This window comes from Sinohyriopsis cumingii, chromosome 3 (assembly GCF_028554795.1).
Source record: "Sinohyriopsis cumingii isolate HCF-2022 chromosome 3, ASM2855479v2, whole genome shotgun sequence".
Taxonomy (NCBI): Eukaryota; Metazoa; Mollusca; class Bivalvia; order Unionida; family Unionidae; genus Sinohyriopsis; species Sinohyriopsis cumingii.
This window is the reverse complement of record NC_142963.1, coordinates 24,923,414-24,945,548: the sequence shown is the minus strand read 5'-3', so window position 1 is coordinate 24,945,548 and position 22,135 is coordinate 24,923,414. Positions and strand designations below refer to the sequence as shown.

Here is a 22,135-nt window from a genome sequence, read left to right as displayed (position 1 = left end):
ATTACGATAGTGTTTGTAATTAACATAAACATTCTCAAATTTCAGCTTTTTTTAAAATTACAATATTGACTGTTGTGCTGGGTAAAGTTATTTTAGTCATATCTTGCTTTTTAAACCCAAGATCAAAGTAAACTACTAACAAAAGCATTCTTAATTTCAGGTTTTAGAAAAAGTGCATTGCCTTGCAGTATTTTTGAAACCCAAGATCAAAATAAACTACTAATCAAAGCATTTGTAATTTCAGATTTTAGAAGATGTGTATTGCCTTGCAGTATTTACCATTAATTTTCATTTTTCTCTATCTTGCTATTTAAGTGTATATTCTTCACCATATATTGCTTTCATTGCATAAGAAAAATGCTGTTGAACACAATGTGATGTAGTAAGAATCCAATCATTCTTCATGTGAATTTTCAGCCAGGATCTGTAGGACATCGATGCCATTCTTTCATTAAATAGATTAAATCATCAAAGTATAGATATGAATTATCAAATGCCTTGGTACAATACTCACGTCAATTAGAACCTTATTTATTCATAGCCATCATTATACATGAATAGCATATATATAAATTAGAGTTAACCTTTTACCTCATAGAGGGTAGGGCTTTTTAGCCCTCCCATACACATATAGCCAAGTTACCCAGTGCAGTGCACTATAAATAGAACACCTGTTACCTATTAGACTCCAAACACATAGTTAACTGTTAAGCAGTGTAGTGTTTATTACGTCTGACAGCAATTTTAACCATTTTACATGTTTGGTACACATCTATTATGTATGGAATAATTTAAGAGTAAAGTACGATCGTTATATCTGTGTCATTATTTTTCATGGAAGAATTTTTTATGAGCTTTAAAATCTTGAAAGAACTTGTTCCCCGTCAAGTCATGTTTGTATTATTCCATATCTTCTCCTTCACAGTGTGTTGAGAAATCATTAAGAGAAATAGGTAAGCGGGTAATTCAGATGAACAGGTTCAGGTTCTGTAACATAAACCCTCCCCAGGTACTGTGACTTTTTACACAATGTCAATCCAAAGAAATCATACTCTATTTTCTACATGCTAAATCTAATTTCATTGGTGTAAAAAATACATAAATGTTTAATTTTATCAAAAACAAAAGAAAAATCCAAACTTAAGGAATGAAACCCACACATGATTGTAGGTTATCCATCAGTTTATACAGCAAAGTCCTCATAATTTATGTATACATTATTGAGTGAATTATTGCCTTGTTTTGTCCATTTTATTTCAGTCCACAAGAAAATGCAAGCAGATTGAAAGGAAAAAATTCACACTAGAAGCAAAAGATTCCACCATGTTTTAATCTCTTATTATTATCTACAGGCCATAATATTCAGCTTAAATATAGTTTAGATTGGTCCAGAGCTTGGCATTAAAATAAAAACAAAATGAAGATAAGACAAATCACGTTTCCTGATAGTCAAATTTGTATTTTGGTAGCAGGTGTTTGAGTAGAAAGTTGATCCTAAGTCTAATGAACTGATCCCAGTTTGTGCAATCTGGTACTGAATGTTTTATATGACTAATAGTTCCAGTACTTATAAATTCATATGTAAAACACTTAAACTAAGAATATTTGCTGCAAGATTATCGTTTTTCAAATACATTATCTGCTGAAAATAATTTGTACATAACTGTTGCCAAACAATTTTTTTAGATGAAAACTTACATTGAATATATTTTCTTCTGCGGGTGAGAAATATTGTTTTAAACAGTTATTATTCATTTAGTAGTGTCAGCATTTTAAATGGTAGTGAAACATGTACCAATTTTCTATAATTTTATAAAGACTGTTTCAAGCCATTCCTCCATTTTCTGAATGTAATATTAGTCTTTCTGGCAATCATTTCTGAAAGCATTCTTTATTTCTGTCAAGCATTCCAATTTTAAACAACTTTTAAAAAAACAAAAATCAGACTAATTCGGACCAAATTTGGCACAGAGCATCTTTGGATATAATGTTTCCAAATTTATACAGATGATAAAAATATGAATGGCATTACTAAAAGTAGTAAATCCATTTACACAACTTCTAAAAAAGCAGTGAATAGAATTTGATGAAGTTTGTCTGAAAGTATCCTGGCAGGAAGACCTTTAATGTTTGTACAGATGATGCCAATCTATCTTCAGGTATGGCTTCTGTTAGTAAAATTACAACAAGAGAAAACCAACACTGCAAAAAAGAAAAAGAAAGAAAAACCTTTAAATTCTCCCAAGCCAGTGACTTGAATTGACCAAATATTGCAAACAGCAATCCTATAACAATTCTTCAGGTTTATGCAAATGATGCTGGACTACTGTTTATATAAATGATGCAGAACTACTTGCACTATCAGATATGGTCACTATAATAACAAGAGTCCCTTGAATGGACTGACATTCTACTGTGCAAAAAGAATTTCAGGAATTCAAGATAAGACCATTTTTTCCTTTTAACTGAAATGTTGAAACATATCTAATATTCATTGATGATAATAAGATTATCAAATTAGCTGCTTTGTTGGACATGTTGGATGTCTGTTTGGTGTCATTTTCAGTTAGAACAAAGTAGACATTGGTAGAAGTCTTTTGGTGACTATCCCTTGTAATAATGATCATCGATTTAGGCGAGTAGTGACTATAAGATTTCATGACAGCATTCTTGGCAACCATATTGGATGTTGATCTGATTTATTAGACTAAATTTAACCATGTTTGACAGAAAGCATCCTGACTTGAATACATTCAAGTCTTTACAACCATTAGTCACCAATACTGAAAACAGAAAATCTTTTATTTATGGATATTATGCCAATCTGCCATCAAATATGGCCACCATTATTAAGTAGAAAAAGAACTTAAAATGACTTCTTCTCCAAAACTGCAATCAGATACACAGATGAACATATGCAGTCATCAGAAATCTTCGCAGTGACCAAGATTCCTTGTTTAACTTCCTTTCCATTTGGCAACCACTCTGGTGGCCTAGTGGTAAGAGTGTCTACCTTGGATGTGGGAGGTCATGGGTTCAATCCCCGGATGAGTCATACCAATGACTTATAAAAATGGTACTAACAGCTGCCTTGCTGGGCATTCAGCATTAAGAGGCTAGTGTTAGGACTCGTCAGCCTGGTATCAAGATAATTTGACTGGGTGGGACATCATGCTACATGTCTGCGGCATGATGCCTCAATACTAGACATTACTATAAACTGCCAAATTGCAGACATCATAGCAATATAACTGAAAAATTGTTAAAGCTATGTTAAAATTCCAAATCACATCACAACACATCCATTTGGCCATTAGGTAGATGTCAGACTGGTGAGCCATCTGACCTATTTGTGCCTCTTGTGATTGTAAAACTACAGCTATATCCAAAATCATCAATGCTTAAAAAAATAAACTAGGACAGTGTCTACAAATTACTGCGGCAGAAAATGTTGGTATCCAAAAATTAATGATGTTTGAAGATGTATAGAAAATTGGTAAGTGTCCATTTAAATTTATTTTTAATATACTTGTTTTTATATATACAGAAAATATTATTTTGGGTTTTGTAATATTTTATACATTTCCTTTTTCTACTTGACATTTGCAGATTGAAGTTACTTTCCTAGGATAATTTTTGTTATTATTTTACACATTATTATTCATATATATGTATAATCATTCAGTAAAAAGTGCACAAATCAAAGAACAGAGAAGAGTGTGGACATGGTTTTTTTCTTTGCCAAGGTTCTTAGGTGCAGTCAGTTTGAAAAAAATGTTGATGACTGAATGTGAAAAAGTTTTGGAATACATTCATTAACAGTAATTCAATGGTATGATAAGAGATTAAACAAGTCTCCCATTTAAAAATTAACAAACACAGATGAAGTCCTGGCATAATCCCAAAGATGAATCACCAAATAAGTTCAAAATGTCTGCAGACAGGTCATGTGATAAAGGATGAGGATAAATACATTGCTAAAGTATGAAGCTCTTTAGCAATTATTTGGTTTGTTTGCAGACTAGTTTTCAGGAATATAGTCACAATGCCTTCATTTTTGTCAGGCAAGTGAGTTTTTTTTAAATATAATATGATGATTGAACATTTTTGAGTTGACCAAAGAATACTTTGATGTCATATGATGTAAGGAAAATTCATTTAGCTTGGAACCATCAGTTTCTTATCCAGTGTTCCATTTCTCAGAGAAAAAAATATTTTCATATTGTAGAAAAAGAATCATTTTGTACCCAAAAATATTCTACAGAAAAAATGCCTGGTACTGTATATTTCAAGTGTTTTAACATTTTTTGAGTGCACTTGGAACAAAATAAGGATCTTCGCAGATATGGTTATATGTGCATTCAGTTTAATCTGTAATACACATGATAAAAGTGAACCCTGTCTATAAATTTCACACATTTTACAGAAAATTTTCTTAATTCTCAGTACTTTGTCCAGTCTCTCTGTTTTATGTTTTGCAAATATTGCATTAATGCCTGAGAGAACTTTGTCGTTGACTGTAGCATTTTTTGAAGATGATATCCAGATTGTTACTTTAATTTGTAAGGTTAGTTCCAAGTCACCGTCACCTGTGGTCAAGCAGAACTTTGTTGTCCAGGCAGGGCTTTACAAGTTTTCAAAAGGGAAAATTGATCTGAATTTGCCAGAAAATATGACCAAAAAATATCACAACTAAATTTTAAAAAATATGGTAAAAAACCCCATATAGGATGCTTTAACAAAATCACATTATATTTATTTTACACTTACAGAACATTTGCCAACTTGTTATTTTTGTTTGCAACTTAAACAAGATATCAGTAATTAAAATTATCAAACAGGATATAAGCAGATAGTACATGTTGATACATGTGTAAATAATGAAAGAAAAGAAGGGTTAGAATTCAGATTTAGTCAAAGAGCAAAGACGGACATTCAGATGAATAAAAACAGACATATAAATGGATAACAGTTTTGGAAATGGATAGGTGTTAAGAGAGAGTAACATTTAGGTAGAAGACCTTTTAATGAGAATTAAACAGCCAAGTAGAGAACTATGTCAACTTAATTTTCATTTTATTGACACTTTTCCACTAGAATTTACTTGATCGTGCAGTTAGTATCAAAGCCACATAGAAAAGAAGGTAAAAGCAAGTCCCACACAGAAATAATCCAGTGTTAATGACTGCATTCTTTGCTCTTTTTCTGGGAAGTGTTATGTGAACTCTTGCATGTGCTTCCATTTCCACATAATCCACTGTTCACCTTGAAATTGGCAACAGTCATCTTAACAACTTTTGAGAAACCAATTTTTGAGGATTATTTGAAAATACTTTTTTGTATCCATTTAATTATTCCCAAACATAAGTATGTAATGATAATAGTCACATAAACACTGCTTATGGATGTTACATTTTCAGGTAGTTAATTGTTAGAGATGAGGGCCTTTGATTTCCAAAAACACATCAAAGAAATTGCCTTGGCTATATTATGAACCATTATAACACCTAGTTATCATGAAATCAGTGACATGCATGACTGCTATCTTTGACACACCAGTTGTTCAAAGTCTGTAATCTTGGCACATTTAATGTGGCTAGGTTAATGCTTGAAAGTTGGTGAAACCTGTATGAATATGAATATTATGCTTAATATATGACTCATAAATTAAAACATAAATTTGTATTTTTTGCTCATTTATCAAACTTGCATTAAATAGTACATTCACATTTATCAAACTTGTGTTTAATAGTACATTCACATCATCCTGTCTGCATCAGAAAATGCTAGACTGACCTTGATGTTGACTTCAAGGATATGACTGACTCAGTATATTGCACAAAATAAAGGCTCAAGAGATGAAGAAAAATGCAGGCGTTTCTGAATTTGAAGAATGCAGCACACATAAGTGAATTAAAGGTGTTGATATATATACTGTGGCAAGATGGCAGATTATAGAACTGCCCAACATAAAGCATTATGAACTGAAGATGATCTGTCTGTCTGTTTCTCTCTAAATTTTTTGGTTATGTCCATTGGCATGGGAAGCACATTGTGGTGGATTTATAGTGGGGCATCTCTACCCCACACTCTGACCACCCCACTCTAGATAAGATTTGCCATATAATAATTCAACTTCAAGTTGATACGTATATCGCTATGAATTGTAGTTTAAGTTATGTGTCAAGATGCCTATTTATATATGCCCCATATATATATATACATTCATAATTATATAAGGGATTTTACAAGGTCAGAAGATGGGGTCATTTAAAAAAGAGCAGGATTCATACGTACATATCCTTACCTTTTTTCATATTGAAGCAAGAAAAATTAAACTAATTTTATTATTAGACTCCCCTGCTAGGAGCCTTCCATCCTGGTAATTTACTTCCTCGCGCTTGAGTAACTATCCCCTTCCAGAATTTTAACTGGACTCTCAAATCTGCTTTATTTTCCTCCAAGCATTTGGAAATAAATGCAGAATGGTTTTCATTGAAACTAAAAATAGATATCTTTCTGTAGCAAAATAAGTTTTTGATTCTCCTCTCTTATTTATGTTTAATATTTAAGACGATGGACCATGTACTGTCAGTTGGTGCCCACGGTAATCAAAATTATTACGTTTCTGTCATTCAGTGAAATTATGATCTTATGTTCCTTTCAGCCTAAAGTTCACTAATGTGATCCTTCTGAGGATATGTTTATGTGCTATAAGGGCTACATAGAGGCAAATTGCACTAAGGAATAAAAAAATTAATGTTCAGTGGTGCAACCAAGAAGAAAAACTGATCATTTCATGCCCTAGTCAATTTTTTCAAAGGTTTTGTCTTTTACTAGAGGAACAGACATATGTTCGATTTGTTTTCCTATTGCAACACTAGGAATGGGTTATTATTGATGTCACGTGACTGTATAACCTCTGGTGTCATTAACATGTAGGTTGCAAGAGTTGTATAGTCATGTGACTCGGAATGCATATGGCGAGATCCAGGTCAAATTTCAGCAACGATGTACTTTTGTCTCATCTGTCTGCAGATTAAAGACATGACAAATGCTATGCTCGCAATTTTTGAGAAAATAAATCATTTCTATCGATTTCATTCAGGTATATCTTGATGAACGGTCGTTCAAGTTTGCTAGGCCGACTAGTAAGTGGCTACCCTATGCCAACACCAAATGGCACCAGCAAATTCCAGCCTTTCAATAGGGGGTGGACTCTGACCCTACACCCCAACATCAATGTACTGATATCAGAAATGGAGTGGCAAGGGTCAGAGGCAACTCAGACTAGCTTTTAAGATGGTTAACAGACAAATGTACCATAGCTTGCTGAATTATTAATTATTATAATGTAATCTTATCACCAGTCCTGCCTGTTCTTTCCAATTGAAAATGACCATTTACTTTTTTAATGCAGACTAGTTAATAATGCAAGAAATGAGCTTTATCACAGATTATTATATGATCATTTTTTTTCTCCATTAACTTTACGTTGTCAGAATCTTTCAGTTTTTTATGATATTGCACTCATGCACACTTCATACTGCACTCACATGTGCCCAATAGTGTATTAGGAACTACTTTGTAAACAAATCAGGTACACTCACATAGCAACGCTTTACATTTTGGTTGATTAAATTTGTTTCTGAATGAACTAAAGCATATGTTTCGTGGACTGCCGCATAACAGCAGTGAACTTTATGCAGCATGAAAAGAAAAACATTTTGCTGCTCAGGAAATGCCAAAATTTATTTTTAAAAATAAAAGTTTCACAAGCATATGCTTACTTTGTGTTCCATTATGACCACAGTTAAAACTTTATGTACCAGACTACACCAAACACTATCCCATTATTACTACAGTTAAAAGAACTACACCAAACACCATAACATTATGACCACAGTCAAAGGTTTACATACCAGACTACATCAAACACTATCTAATTATGACCACAGTTAAAAGTTTACATACCAGACTACACTAAACCCTATCCCATTATGACCACAGTTAAAAGATTACATACCAGACTACACTAAACCCTATCCCATTATGACCACAGTTAAAAGTTTACATACCAGACTACACTAAACTCTATCTCATTATGACCAGTTAAAAGTTTACATACCAGACTACACTAAACACTATCCCTCAGCTTTTATCCTTCCCTTATCCATCACATCTCGTTTCATTGTATGTATGTATGTACTTAACTGGGATTGCTTTTATCCAGAATTCACACCTGTGTGCACATTAATTATTTATATTTGTAATGGAGAGGAACATGTAAACTGAAAATCATGTATCCATATATACATGCTTGTGATCTTCTCTGCAACAAAATAAGTTTTAAAAAAAGAAATAAATATCAACTTAAACTCTGGTATACTATTATAGTATGTTGAAAGTTTACAAATTGATACACTGGCAGTACCTGTTGTGTGTATGTCTCACCTGCTTGAACATCATTGTGATCAATATTAACATTTTATGAAAATATGTGCAGAGGTTTTAATGGCAAGCATATGGCTGCAGAAGACACATGGTTCCATAGAAAACATTTTGGTATCATGTGATATTATTTTATCATATTTTTTATTTAATTTTTGAATTCTCCAAGTAAGTTTCCCAGGAATTATTTTTTAAACACTTATAAATTATTTTGGGGTTTTAAAATAATTTTATTTCATTTTTCTGTATTTTATAATAGTTTTAGGTCCTGCACAGTATCATACAGGTAGTAAGTTACATAGATGTTTTCTCTTTTATATTCACTAGGATTCTAATCCTTCACAGTTTTATTTAGATAGGAATGTTCAAAGTATACCCAATCAGACAGAAACAACACACAGCTTTATTTAGATAGGAATGCTCAAAGTATACCCAATCAGACAGAAACAACACACTTTTATTTAGATAGGAATGTTCAAAGTGTACCCAATCAGACAGAAACAACACACTTTTATTTAGATAGGAATGCTCAAAGTATACCCAATCAGACAGAAATAACACAGTTTCATTTAGATAGGAATTTTCAAAGTATACCCAATCAGATAGAAACAACACAGCTTTATTTAGATAAGAATGTTCGAAGTACATGTATACCCAATCAGACAGAAACAACATCGTTTTATTTAGATAGGAATGTTCAGAGTATACCCAATCAGACAGAAACAACACAATTTTATTTATATAGGAATGCTTAGAGTACATGTATACCCAATCAGACAGAAACAACACACAGCTTTATTTAGATAGGAATGCTCAAAGTATACCCAATCAGACAGAAACAACACACAGCTTTATTTAGATAGGAATGTTCCAAGTAAACCCAATCAGACAGAAACAACACAGTTTTATTTAGATTGGAATGTTCAAGTTATACCCAATCAGACAGAAGCAACACAGTTTTATTTAGATAGGAATGTTCAAAGTACACCCAATCAGGCAGAAACAACACAGTTTTATTTAGATAGGAGTGTTCAAAGTATACCCAATCAGACAGAAACAACACAGTTTTATTTAGATAGGAATGTTCAAAGTATACCCAATCAGGCAGAAACAACACACAGTTTTATTTAGATAGGAATGTTCAAAGTATACCCAATCAGGCAGAAACAACACACAGTTTTATTTAGATAGGAGTGTTCAAAGTATACCCAATCAGACAGAAATAACACAGTCTACTGTTATTTAGTTTAAATACCATATTGGATTTAATAATGATGGTGAGTGGGAGCAAATTTGAATGACCTTGTACTGTTTAAATGTAATAACTTCAGTGGTATTAATCATGAAGCTGATACTATATTAACGGTCCAAAATGCTGATCTTCTTTAACAGTTATTCTTAAGTGTCAGAAAATACATAATTTAAATAGCAGCAAAAATGGCCATTTGAGATTGATAATGAGAACTGATAGGACACCAATATGTGTTACTTTCTTAGTTTTAATTGCTCATACAGTGGTTATAGGCAATTAATAGATAATGGACTGACCACATACTCTTTTGATAAAATTTGTGCCTAATGGGGTTTAGTTTATTGTAATTGGAAGCTTTGGAACCAACAGTTTCATTTGTTGCCAAAGTAGATGTGTTTCAGTTTACCTAATTAATGATCATTTAAATTTAAGAAAGAAAATATTGGTAGCAAAAATAATGATTTTGTTTCAAGGGGGTTTTGGTTTATTGAGGCTTCTGTTTTAAGAATAACACTATTTCTTAGATGATAAACCTATGCTCAGTTTTTCAAACAATAATTTTGGCAAAATGTTTATACAAGAAAGTCTTAAATTGTACAAGTTCATTTGCAAATGTTAAGCAATTTTAAAAGGCACACACCCTGGCTTGTCAAAGGAGAAATACTCTGATTAAATTTTCAGAATGTGTTTTTCCCCTGAAGGAGCCTCTCATTAAAAAAAATTCATTTTAACATCACTGACATAGTTTTTAAAGTACTAGGAACCACGTCATGAATGTGTACTTTTCTGTCTTTGTTGGTTATATTTTGTTTCCATCTGTGGCACATTTTGTAAATTCAAGACTTTATTTCAGTATTCCAGATATAATTTTATTTACTGTATGGCGCATCTGTATCTCATTAAGCAGACCTTGTATTGTCAATAATTTCTTTTCACAATGAAACATGCATGACATGCTTATGAAACATGAACAGAAAATGTTAGTTTTTCTCACTTTTCTCGGACAAATTTTTAGATTCAGAATCCAGATGATTAGAAGTTATCACATGTTTCATGGCCTCCGCTTTTCCCTTCCCCACCCCTTTTTTTCTCTTGTAAACTCTAGTTCAGAGACACAGCTATAGTTCTGCAGTCCTGGATCAGTTATGGTAATAAAATCCACAGGCTTAAATTACAGCATGTTGAAAGTTTTAAATGACTTCAACAGAGTATGCCAACATTAAATAGCATGGGGTGCATCACCACCATGTACCTTAAATTACATACTATCCCTAATAATGAGATGTGTTTTATCTCTGTACTGTCTCTGTATGACAGGCCAGTACATGTGAATTGTCTTCATTAAATTAAAATATAAAGTATAAAGAAGCCTGTTGCATTTTGGGTTTTTTTCCCAAAAGATGCAAACTGTTCCAAGATTGCACTAAATTTTAAAATGGGACAAGAATGTTTTATTGACATAATTTTATTGTCATATTTGTGTTTGCTTTCTGCCTGCAAATCCACCTACACAGCCATGCACTTTATTTTTTTTACTTTTGCCTACCTGATTTTTATCATTTATAAAAAAAATAGCATAAAAGACAGTTTTGCAGTATTTTTCAAACCAATATTTCAGTATAATTACCCTCTCACATAATGCATTTTTTAAATAATTATTCTTATGTTTTGCACAGTATGTTGATAATGATTGCATTATTTCATGCCCTTCATGCATGTATCATGACTTTCTGTTAAATTATGTGTCTTTTATTTTGATTTGCCTTGAAGGTTTGTTTAGTTTGTCTACTTGCATTTCATATCAGCTGATGTAAACCAAATCAGACTGGACACAGGTATTTATTTGTAGTTTTTAGCCTCATATTTCTTACTAATTATTGCTTCATCTTGTGTTCTTCCTAATTAGTATTTGTTGAAAATAACAATATGAAACATGTCCAACAGTAGTCTTCGGAGCTGGAACAGTTCAGTGTCTAATAAGCAGTGTTTTTTGCTTTGGTTATGATCACTTGCATAGTGGCACCAATATTAGTCTTGTTATGGATTTCATTGCTCAAAGACTTACGCATTGTTGCAAGCCACATACAAAAATCTGCTGTACTTTGCATAGTTACCTGTGTTAAGATTTCCTCATTTTTCATGGCTATGTATAAACCTACTTAACCAGTGCAAGCTTGTATAAAAATTTTTGCAAACTTGCCCTGGCAGAATCTTTTATGCTGATTGATGGAGCATACCAGGCTTTCTCTTCTAAAAACAATCACTTGGTGATTGACAAGTGGTCAGGTGATGTACAAGAGCTTTTCCATGGGCTTGTTGATGACATGCTTTTGTTTATACATATTCATGCATGAGAAAAGAGGAACTCTTATTACAGGCATCAGTAGGTGAAAAGAGAACAGCATATTTTAGGCAGTGGCTTGCAGTGATAAGAAGACCTATTTTAGGCGACACACTGCCAATCTTCGCTGATATACCACCAGCTATCAGACCTTTATTTTCACTTCTATATTAATTTCTGATGCAGATTATGTATGACATCATGTAATAACACCTGGACAGTAACTTGTAGCTAAGATTGTTTGACACTTAGACAGTTTTCTCTTTATGAAAAGTACAAATCAAAATGTTTAATTACTTTAAGACTTCTGGTGATATTTTCACCATAAACATAATATATTTAATGACTTGATGATTTCTTCAAAAGAAAAAAATTAATTTTATAAGAAAATGGTTTTAAGAAAATGATATTCTAACATTATCTTGACTCGTGTCCCTTGTTATATTACATTGTGTTCAGGTTATTGGGAAAATTCTCAAATTTTTCCCAAGTATGATTAACCATCAAATAAAAAAGGAAAGTGAATCTAATGTCTTGTGGTTTTGATGGTGGTTACAGCAAATACACTGCCACCTGTCTTCCTGTTACTAAAATGAACAACTCTCACTTATTCAATAAAAGAAAACTGATACACGTATGTTTATTATTAGTCTACATGCTGGGTATATGGCAGCTTGAACTTGACAATGCAATTGACATATCCATTGTAAACAAGAAAATAGAAAATCAAATTAAACTTGCAAACAAGTTATCATTTGAATCAGTGAAAGTAAACAAAATATAAATTTTGGAAAGTAAACAAATAGTTTAAAAATGTTTTTTTAAAACTCAGACTGGAAGAGTTTTTGGGACAGTCTTTGTCCATTGTCCTTCTGTCCATTATAATAATACATGTATTGTTATCAATATTCCTCTGAAACTACTTGAAGAATTAATATGAAACTTTACACACACATTCATCCCATGATCTAATTGGTCCTAATGAAAATGATGCCACTTGGACATTCAGTATGCTTAGCACAGTGGTCATCAGGTTATCGCTACTCTTGAAGGGATGGTCATCTGAACATGGAATATTGACTGAAAGACTTCTTATCAGGTCTAGTTGGTCCGAAATGAAAGTGATACCAATCTCAAGCCTAAAATAGCTGCCACATTAACACTTCCTGAATGGATGATTGTATGAACATGAAGTTTTCACTAAAAGACTTTTTATGATGTCTGGTTGGTCCTAAATGAAAAATGGTACCAATCTGAGTGTCACTATGGCCACCACAGCAGCAATCTTTAAAATCTGGTTTTTGCTACTCCTGAACAAACTATGATATTGACATGGGGTTTCATCAGAAGAATTCAAGTATGGTCTAGTTGTTCTGAAATTAAATGATGCAGATTGACTCTCAGTATGGCCACCATGGTTGTTATCTTGAATATATTGTTTTCACTACTTCCAAATGGATCTTTATATCAAAATGGGGTTTCACCAATAGAAACCCAATGATATCTAGTTGGTCATAAATGAAAATGTTGCCAATCATACATCCAATATGGCTGCCACAACAGCTGTCTTGAAAATCTTACTATCACTGTTGCTACTGAATGGATTGTCATATTGTCATTGGATTTTATCCAAAAGACTTCTGATGTCTGCTTGTTCCTACATGAAAATGGTGCCAATGTCTACCACAGCAGCAAATTTTAAAATGTTGTTATAGCTATAGCTGCACAATATCAGAGATGGTTTCAATACTCGTCAGATAAAAGGAAGAAATGGTCTTTTCTTGAATTCCTGGCAATTCTTTTTATGCAGTAGATCCTCATTCTATTTTTGGGACTCTTGTTATATAATATATGTACTTTCACAAGAAAGTGGTAGTTTCCTCCAAGTTAAAATCTACTTCATTATTTTTTTCTTTCACAATACAGTGTCACTTATGACATTACACTCACCATACTTTACCGTACCTAATGTGTAGACAAGTTGACATAAATGAAAACAGATCTGAAATGGGTAAAAAAAAACATTATATTTTGGACATCATGTGATTATATTATGTTACATAGTTGGCCATTGGCTGTTTCCATTTAAACGTTTCTGTAATTACTGCAGTGACATAAGGTACCAATAACTTCAAATCATTCAGTGTTATTGTTTTCCTTGCTTACAAACACACTTGATGTGATTGTTATTCCCACAAGCATTGCACAATGGCAGCTGTCCTGATTTTGAGCTTTCTATGCTTCAGGGATTTATTTAACCTTTGCTGATTAGTTGTGTGATTAATTTTGCATTTTTTTCTTTTCTTGATGTGCCTAATTGCTTAACTTTGCTAGCTCTACAGGTCATGGACCAGAAGGTCTTTCATCCAGTGTCTTTTTTCTAATGTTTGTTATTGTTACATATCCAAAAAGTATAGGAGGATTATCATGAAACTTGAGAAACCTATTTACTCCAAGGTCTAGTTGGTCCTAATTAAAGTGGTGATCTTCAGACTTCCAATATGACCACCATCATCTTGAAGATCTTATTATTGTTACTACTCAATTCATAGCCCTATTAACATGGAATTTAACTAGAAGGCTTCTTATGAAGTTAGTTAGTCCTGAGTGAAAATGGTTCTTATCAGAAATATATTATGACCATTAGGATGGTCATCTTTAAAATTTGGTTATTGTTGCTCTTCAGCATGGGGTTTTCACTAAAAAGCTTTGAATGATCTTTAGTTAGTCTCAAGTGAAAATGGTGCCTTGAACATCCAACATGGGCACTACAATGTGGCCACTTTGAAATACTTTTTCTTAGGACTCCTTCTGAATTATGACCATCTAAGTGGGATTTTCACTTAGAGGCTCGAAAGTCTGCTTGGTATTTATGAAAATGGTCCTGATCTAACCTCAAACATTGCCAACAAATTTTGCTGTCACTACTTGTCCTAAACAGTTTGCCAAAGCCACATGAGGTTTTAACCAGAAGATTTCTTATCATAGGTGGTTCATCCAACCATCCTTTAGCACAAGTTATTATTGCTACTTCTTCTAAGCTACTTGGAGGACTGCATGAAACTTTACACACATACATTCCGTGGTCTAGCTGGTCTTAAATGAAAATGGTGCCACATGAACATCAAATAAAGCCACCATAGTGGCCATTTTGAAAATCTTGTTAATCTTTTCTCACCTGATTGTATGGTTATATCAATTTGGAGGTTTTACTACAAGACTTCTAATGATGATTAATTGGTCTTAATGAAAATGGTGACAGTATGACACACAATATGGTCACCACAGTAACAATCTTGAAACCCTTGTTATGGCTACTCACCCGGAGCAAAAAGTTATATGTTGACATTGGTTCTTGCTGGAAGACTTCTTTTGATATCTCATTGATTCTTATTGAAAATTTTATCAATTTTTTGGGCACATCCATTGTGGCTGAAACTGCTGCCATCTTCAGAATCTTTTTATGATTACTTTTCCTGAATGGATAGTCATATCAGAATGGGACTTTTACTCTATGACTTATAGTTGTCTAAAGTGCTTGATGTCATCTCACTATTGTCAGCATGGGTTTGAGTCTCAGGCTCAGCCAGTATGGGTACAGTATTTGAGAAACCTTGCCAATAGCTTCCTATGGATTGGGTTGTCCCTCAACCAGATAACACTGGCCACCATTTATAACCTATCATGTGCTGAAAAATGCATTAGTCCCAGAACAACCAACCAACGTTGGTCCTAAATGAAATTGGTGTGCTCAGACTTCAAATATGGTCTCAACATTGGTCAGCTTGATAATCTTGTTATCGCTACTTCTCCTGAATGAATGATCATATCAGCATAGGGTTTTCACTGCAAAACATCGTACCATTTATTAATTGGTCGTAGATGCAAATGGTGCCAACCTGACTTCCAAATATTACATATCTTATGTAGGCTACTTTTCTGAGATGGCTGGTCATATTAGCATGCTTTTATCAAAAGACTTTTCATTTTGTACGGTTGGTCTTAAATAGAAATGGAGTGAGGAAATGGAGTGCATATGTTATCCAATATGGCCACTGTGGCACAATCTTGAAATCTAATTTTCATACTCCCCTAAAAAGGAAAGTCCTATCTTCATGATTTTATCACCAACAAACTTCTTGTAATGTTTTGTTAATCATGAAATAAATTGGTGCTGATCATCTTGAAAATCTGGTTATCATTATTTCTTTTAAATGGAAAGTAATTTTGCATAGAATTTTCATTTTATTGTGTCTAATTGGTCCTAAATATACGAATTGACCCTCATTTAGTGACCATGATGATAATCTTGACATATTGCTGATTGTGCACTCCCAAATGGATGATCATATTCAGCATGAGGTTTTCACCAATGAATTCCCTATGATACTAAAATGAAAATCATACATCCAATATGGATGCCACTGTGACTTTTTTTAAAAATATTGATTTTTACTATTGACCCTGAATGGATGGTTATTTTGACATGGAATTTTCATGAGAAAGACATCTAATGATGTCTGCTTGGTCCTACATAAAAAAATGGTGTAAATCTGAAATCCAATATGTCCACCACAGCAGCTATTTGGAAAATCTTGTTGCTAAAGAATGTTTTAAACACTCTACAGAGAAAGGGAATATATATTCTTATCTTGAATTCCTGGAAATTATTTTCACTAATAGAGCATCAGTACCTTCGAGGTATTCTTGTTAGAAAATTATGCCTACCTTGTCCATCAAAGCAGTGCTTCCATTATGATATATTCCATAAAATCTGGTTCTTTCAGAATTGATGGAGATCAATGAAAATCTCATATAGTTATGCTTATCTTCAAAAACGGGACCAGAGACTGTAAATAAAATTTTAGACCCGGTATTTTTTCATGTAATGTCAAAACTACTAGAATCACATATCCATCCCCATTTTTATGTTCATTTTCATCATCACATAATTATTTAACCAGAAATCAGTCAAGGTTTTAGAAATTCACTCCAGTCAAACATTAAAGACTCTTGATATCAGGAAATAGATAAATGGAATCCTATTTGTGTATTACTACTGGATATAAAAAGTATGGTTTTATCAGTTGTAATAAATTGTAATAAAATGGTTTAAAGGCACGAAAGGTATTCAGTCCAAGCAAAGAGTCAAACCTAAATAATGTACAGCTGTTTCATAGCTGTACAGTGAATGGATTGGGTGATGGAGGCTGTTATGTATACAGCCTCTGGTAATAGAATACCTGGGCATTCAGAGTGGTTAGAAATAAATAATGTCATTTATTGCCCAGATAGCCTGATAAAATTAATTTATAACCTATTTTTCTGTATTTAAAAAACCCCAAAGAAACAACCTATTAGAAATACTTAAAAAATTTCACACTTGAGGTCTACATCCCTGGGGTAAGACCTTGGGTCTGTATTGGATACATGTCTGGTTTTGTCTGTTTGTACCCTTGAAACATGTCTATGGTTCATGGGTGCAGATATGAACGGTTTCTAAGTTGTGACCCAGGTGCTAGTCACCTAATCAATGGTCTGTATTTGATACAAGTCTGATGTTGTCTCCTTCCCTGTATCCATCAGACTTGAACATAGTTATGCGGTGGGAATCTCAACAGTTTCCAAATTATAACCCAGGGGCAAGATCCTGCACAAAGGGCATAACCTATGGTGTGTGTTCTATACATATCCGAGTTCATCTCATGACCTTCAAACCTATACACGGTTTTAGGTTGGGGATCACAATAGCTTCAAAGTTGTGACCCAAGGCAACATCAGGGTGAATTCTAAAATCCTGTTGCATTTGTTACAGCTTTGGTCTCGATGATGATGCTCACCAGCTTTGGTTAACTACAGAATATTTATGAAATTGAAATTCCACCCCCTCCTTACAGTTCTAATCCCCAGACATTTCTTCTCCATCCCCACTCCATCATATCACAGTGTTTCAAATCCTTATCTTAAGCTGTGTTGGGAGTGGTACATTTTATTAGTCATGAATGGATGGATGGAAGTAGTCAGGCAGGACAACACAATCCCAGCCTTGTTTTTCAGAGAATGCAGTCATATAATATAAATAACAGAACTGACTGTCAATGTCTTACAAATATTTCACTAATTATATGTGCAGAAAGTCAGATGGAAACCTCAAATACTTTGCATGTATGAGGAATGAAATCTCAACTAGAAGAACAATTTGCATTAGGTGTCAAAATGCAGTAACAGCCTGCCTTAAGCTTAGTAAGGCAACATTAGACTTGAAAGTGCAAGGAGTTGAGAGTGGTGATATGCATGTGTGTGCATGAGCAGTAAATATAACTTGGAAAGAAAAATACCAATGACAATACAAGGATCCAGGATGGCTTAGTTGCAGTTTGTGCATTTTTTTTCAGCCAAATTGTGCCATATTCTTGAAATAATCATGGTAAGAATTGTTTGTGCAGAATTTCCAGAAATTACAAATTCACCAATTTTAACTATTTAACAAACTACCATGTATTGTCAGACACATTCACAGCTTACTCAAAAGTTCAGAATTCTTTGATATTATGAAAGTACCTGTTGATATCTGATAATGGGTAATTAAATCTACGCATTTCTTATAGTTTTGAATAAAATTCTGTTTTCATGAGCAAATGTCACTAATACTTAAGCTTTTTATTTCTGAAGACCATTCTGTTTTATATGTTTCCACTTCAGTCATCGTTAAGTCTGTCAGGGTTTTATTTGTACTATATTGACATATTATAATTTTTAATACTTAATATACCACAGGCTATCCACAGGGACCTTACCCACAGCAGCCAGGCTATGCACCACAGCCAGGTTACCCACAGCAGCCAGGCTATCCCCAGGGGCCTCCAATTCATCAGGGGCAGACAACTGTGGTGGTGGCCCAACCAACTGTTGCTGTGGTACAGCAGTTTCGAGAGTCCCCAGTCCATACAAGATGCCCCCACTGTCAGGCTGATGTCGTCACAGGAACCATATATGAGACTGGAACCTTTGCTTGGATCATCTGTGTCGTCCTGTGCCTTGTTGGGTAAGGCTTTGTTTTATTCCCCATGCTTTATGAAGTAAGCAATTAAAAAAAAATGATTTTGTTCATCTTTCCATGCTTTCATGTCTGTTTATGTCTTCATTACACATCTCTGTTTTGACTCTTATTTCAGTGCATATGTTGAGACTTTGAGTGACTCATGGGATAAAGAAATGCAACACATCTTAACTGGGTCATTGTGACCTAATTTTTTATTTTATTTAAAAAATTCTTTTAAAATTTTATCAACTCGTTGTTTAGAACTTATTACCAATTGCTACTTAATTTTAGTTGCAATGTGGGTATATCTTGAATTTGTTTCATATACTTAATGGTCACTGTAACCTAATTTCCTTGTTTTACTCAACATTGCTTATAAATAAACAATTTGGATCACAGAAGTAGGGTTATTTTCTGAGATGCAGTATTTGCAAGAATAAACTTAAAGACCTAATAATGTTCCCTACCTTAAATATTTACAGCATGTTTTTATGTTTTCTAATTTCATGGTGTTTGTTTCCTGTAATAATATCATTATATGTTTTTTATGTTATAGGTGTTGTCTAATGTTGTAAAGCGCTTAGAGCTTCTAAAGATTAGGCGCTATACAAAGTCCTCATTATTATTATTATTATTATTATTATTATTATGTTTTCATAAAATGTCTCAATTTTGAGTAAAAGCTGCTTAAATTTTGCATGCTTTATTGTTGCAAATCAAAATGGGTGATTACATCAATTCTTTGTTTTGAAACAGGTCAGCTAATTTGGAATTTAACACTGATATGCTGAATTTAAAGATGAAGGGTGTTTCATGCGTTGATCTAATTTATGTTGTTGGACTAAGATTTTGTTGTAAAAGAAATTGGATAGATAAAAAAATTGGAATAAAATTATAGATGTTTGGGTCTAAGTCAATCTTTATACATACCACTAATAAACATACTTCATTTGTAACCATAGTGTACAAATAAAGAACTCCACTTTGTATATGGGTGACACGTACCACATTTAATTCTCTTTTCAAGAAATTTTAAATAAAAATTTATTTCTTGTCTTAATGCAGAGCATATAAGGTTGCGATGTCCATCCATCCATTTGTCTGTTACCAGTTTCATTTAGCACAATAACTACCTGTTCACCATCTGCAGTAACAAACTCAGTAGATTCCTTGCTCTTGGGCAACAGAAGAATTCAGTTGATTTGGAGCCAAAGGGTCAAAGGTCAATGGCACTTTAACTTGATGAAGAAAAATGATTTCTGCATAAACACTTGAGTTCTCTGTGTAAAGTTGGCAAAAATTTTGCATTGCTTGCACTTGGAGTAAAGAAGAAAATTATCCTTGGTGCAAGTTTCTACAAGGAGAAAACAACAGTTTTTATTCAAATCTAAATGTGTTTGAAACACGTTTCCAATTGTTCACCTAAAGAATCAGATGCAGATTTAAGTACAGAGTGTTCCTAAGTCATTTCTGTAAAAAAGAGACAGAAATTCCATCAAAAGAACATTGTTTTCTCTCCATTTTAACTTAGTCATTATAACAGTATGTTGATTGTGTGAGCTATCTCTCGTTTCGTTTCGGGTTGAAATAATAAGACTAGCTCGTCGATTGTGGGATTTATTAATGGTACAAGGTAAACCTAAAACGCATACTTAGAATACAAGACAAATACAATACAGAATATAATCGACACAAATACAATACACAGTATACAACCCACCCACCAGCATTTATAATTTTATCACAAAAACTAATTATCCCTTACCAGACTCGAAAGGTATAAATTTTCCAAATTATATTCAATCCCTTGTCTTTCACTTGCGTGTAAGACCAGTGCTCTTCACAACTCGCACTGCTCATGGTGTTGTCTGTCACCAGCCTAGAGTAGGAATGCCTGAAGCTTTTTTTGTTAGTTTGGCGGGGAAGTGATTTTAATACTCCTGACGCACGGGAATCATGCACAGCGATGGCTCACTCACTTGCTCGCTCACTCATGACAACCATGCACATTGGTACACGACGCAAGGCCTGGGTCACAATGGTCCTACATGAAATTTATGCTGATCTGGCCACCACTGTGTCCATGCTATTGTGAATGAATTTGAAAACCAAACTTGACTGATCTTGGTATTGAGTCAAAGACGAGCATAATAGCCATCACAGTGTTCTTATAATTACATACTTCTTTTGAAGAAATACTTTGTGTTTTCACTAAAGCACTTTTTGCAATATATGATTGGCCTTGAATGAAGATGATGCAGATCTGACTACCACCATGCCAGTGCTGTTGTGAACTTTGCAGACCAGACCCAAAGGTCACTACTTGTATTTTTGTCCTTTGCCTAGCTATGACCACTGTACTTTTGTACATTTACAAATGTTTTTTAATAAAAAAGTTGATTCACAGTGCTCAGATATTGATTCTAGGATCAAAGATTTTCACTCTGGTTATCAGCTTTAATATCATGTGATAACACAAACAAACATAAATGTATCAATTGAGTTCATTGATATATTTGAGGAATCCCTTGATTGATGTCATTTAACAACTTGTTATTTTTCAAACAAATCATAATTATTGAGCCGATTTTGACAGATCGGTGACAAATCTTAATTATTGATTGAGCCAATTTTGACAGATGGGTGTATCTTGATAATATCTGAGACAAGTTCACTGTTTTTCATTCCATATTTCATTCAAGGTCAAATATCATGATAAAGATGTTTTGTATCTATCTTGTCTGGTGAAAATGTTAAGTGAAATATATAAGAAAATATTATATTTTGTTTACAAAAGATGGCATCCTGTAATTCCAATGATTACCTTAGATCATTTCAACAGTCAGTAGTTAAAAAGAATAACAGGAAAGCAGAAATGGACTTGATACTTCCTGCAAATTCTTTGTGGCCAGTAGAGCATCACTCTTTGAGGGACTTTTGTTTACAAAAACCTGCCTGATCAAGTTGATATTGAAAGTTGCATATTTGCTTCTTTCAGTTTTCTTTTTTCACGTAAGTTTATGTAGTTTAATTAATATGTGATGTAAAT

The 22,135-nt window shown here is 33.4% G+C and overlaps 1 protein-coding gene across 9 annotated transcripts in view; it reads left to right on the top strand.

Annotated features, from left to right (window-relative positions):
- LOC149802558 (lipopolysaccharide-induced tumor necrosis factor-alpha factor homolog) overlaps positions 1–22,135 on the top strand; it is a 98,807-nt gene that overhangs the window by 54,336 nt on the left and 22,336 nt on the right. For 3 of the 9 annotated variants that reach the window (XM_089951810.1, XM_089951808.1, XM_089951809.1), the window contains 3 exons: positions 8,711–8,737; positions 11,509–11,538; positions 18,822–19,089. In XM_089951810.1, the coding sequence (XP_089807936.1) occupies positions 8,711–8,737; positions 11,509–11,538; positions 18,822–19,089 (325 nt within the window). The remainder of the gene's footprint in view (positions 1–8,710; positions 8,738–11,508; positions 11,539–18,821; positions 19,090–22,135) is intronic. The other 6 variants (XM_089951813.1, XM_089951811.1, XM_089951814.1 and 3 more) reach the window with 3 other exon arrangements.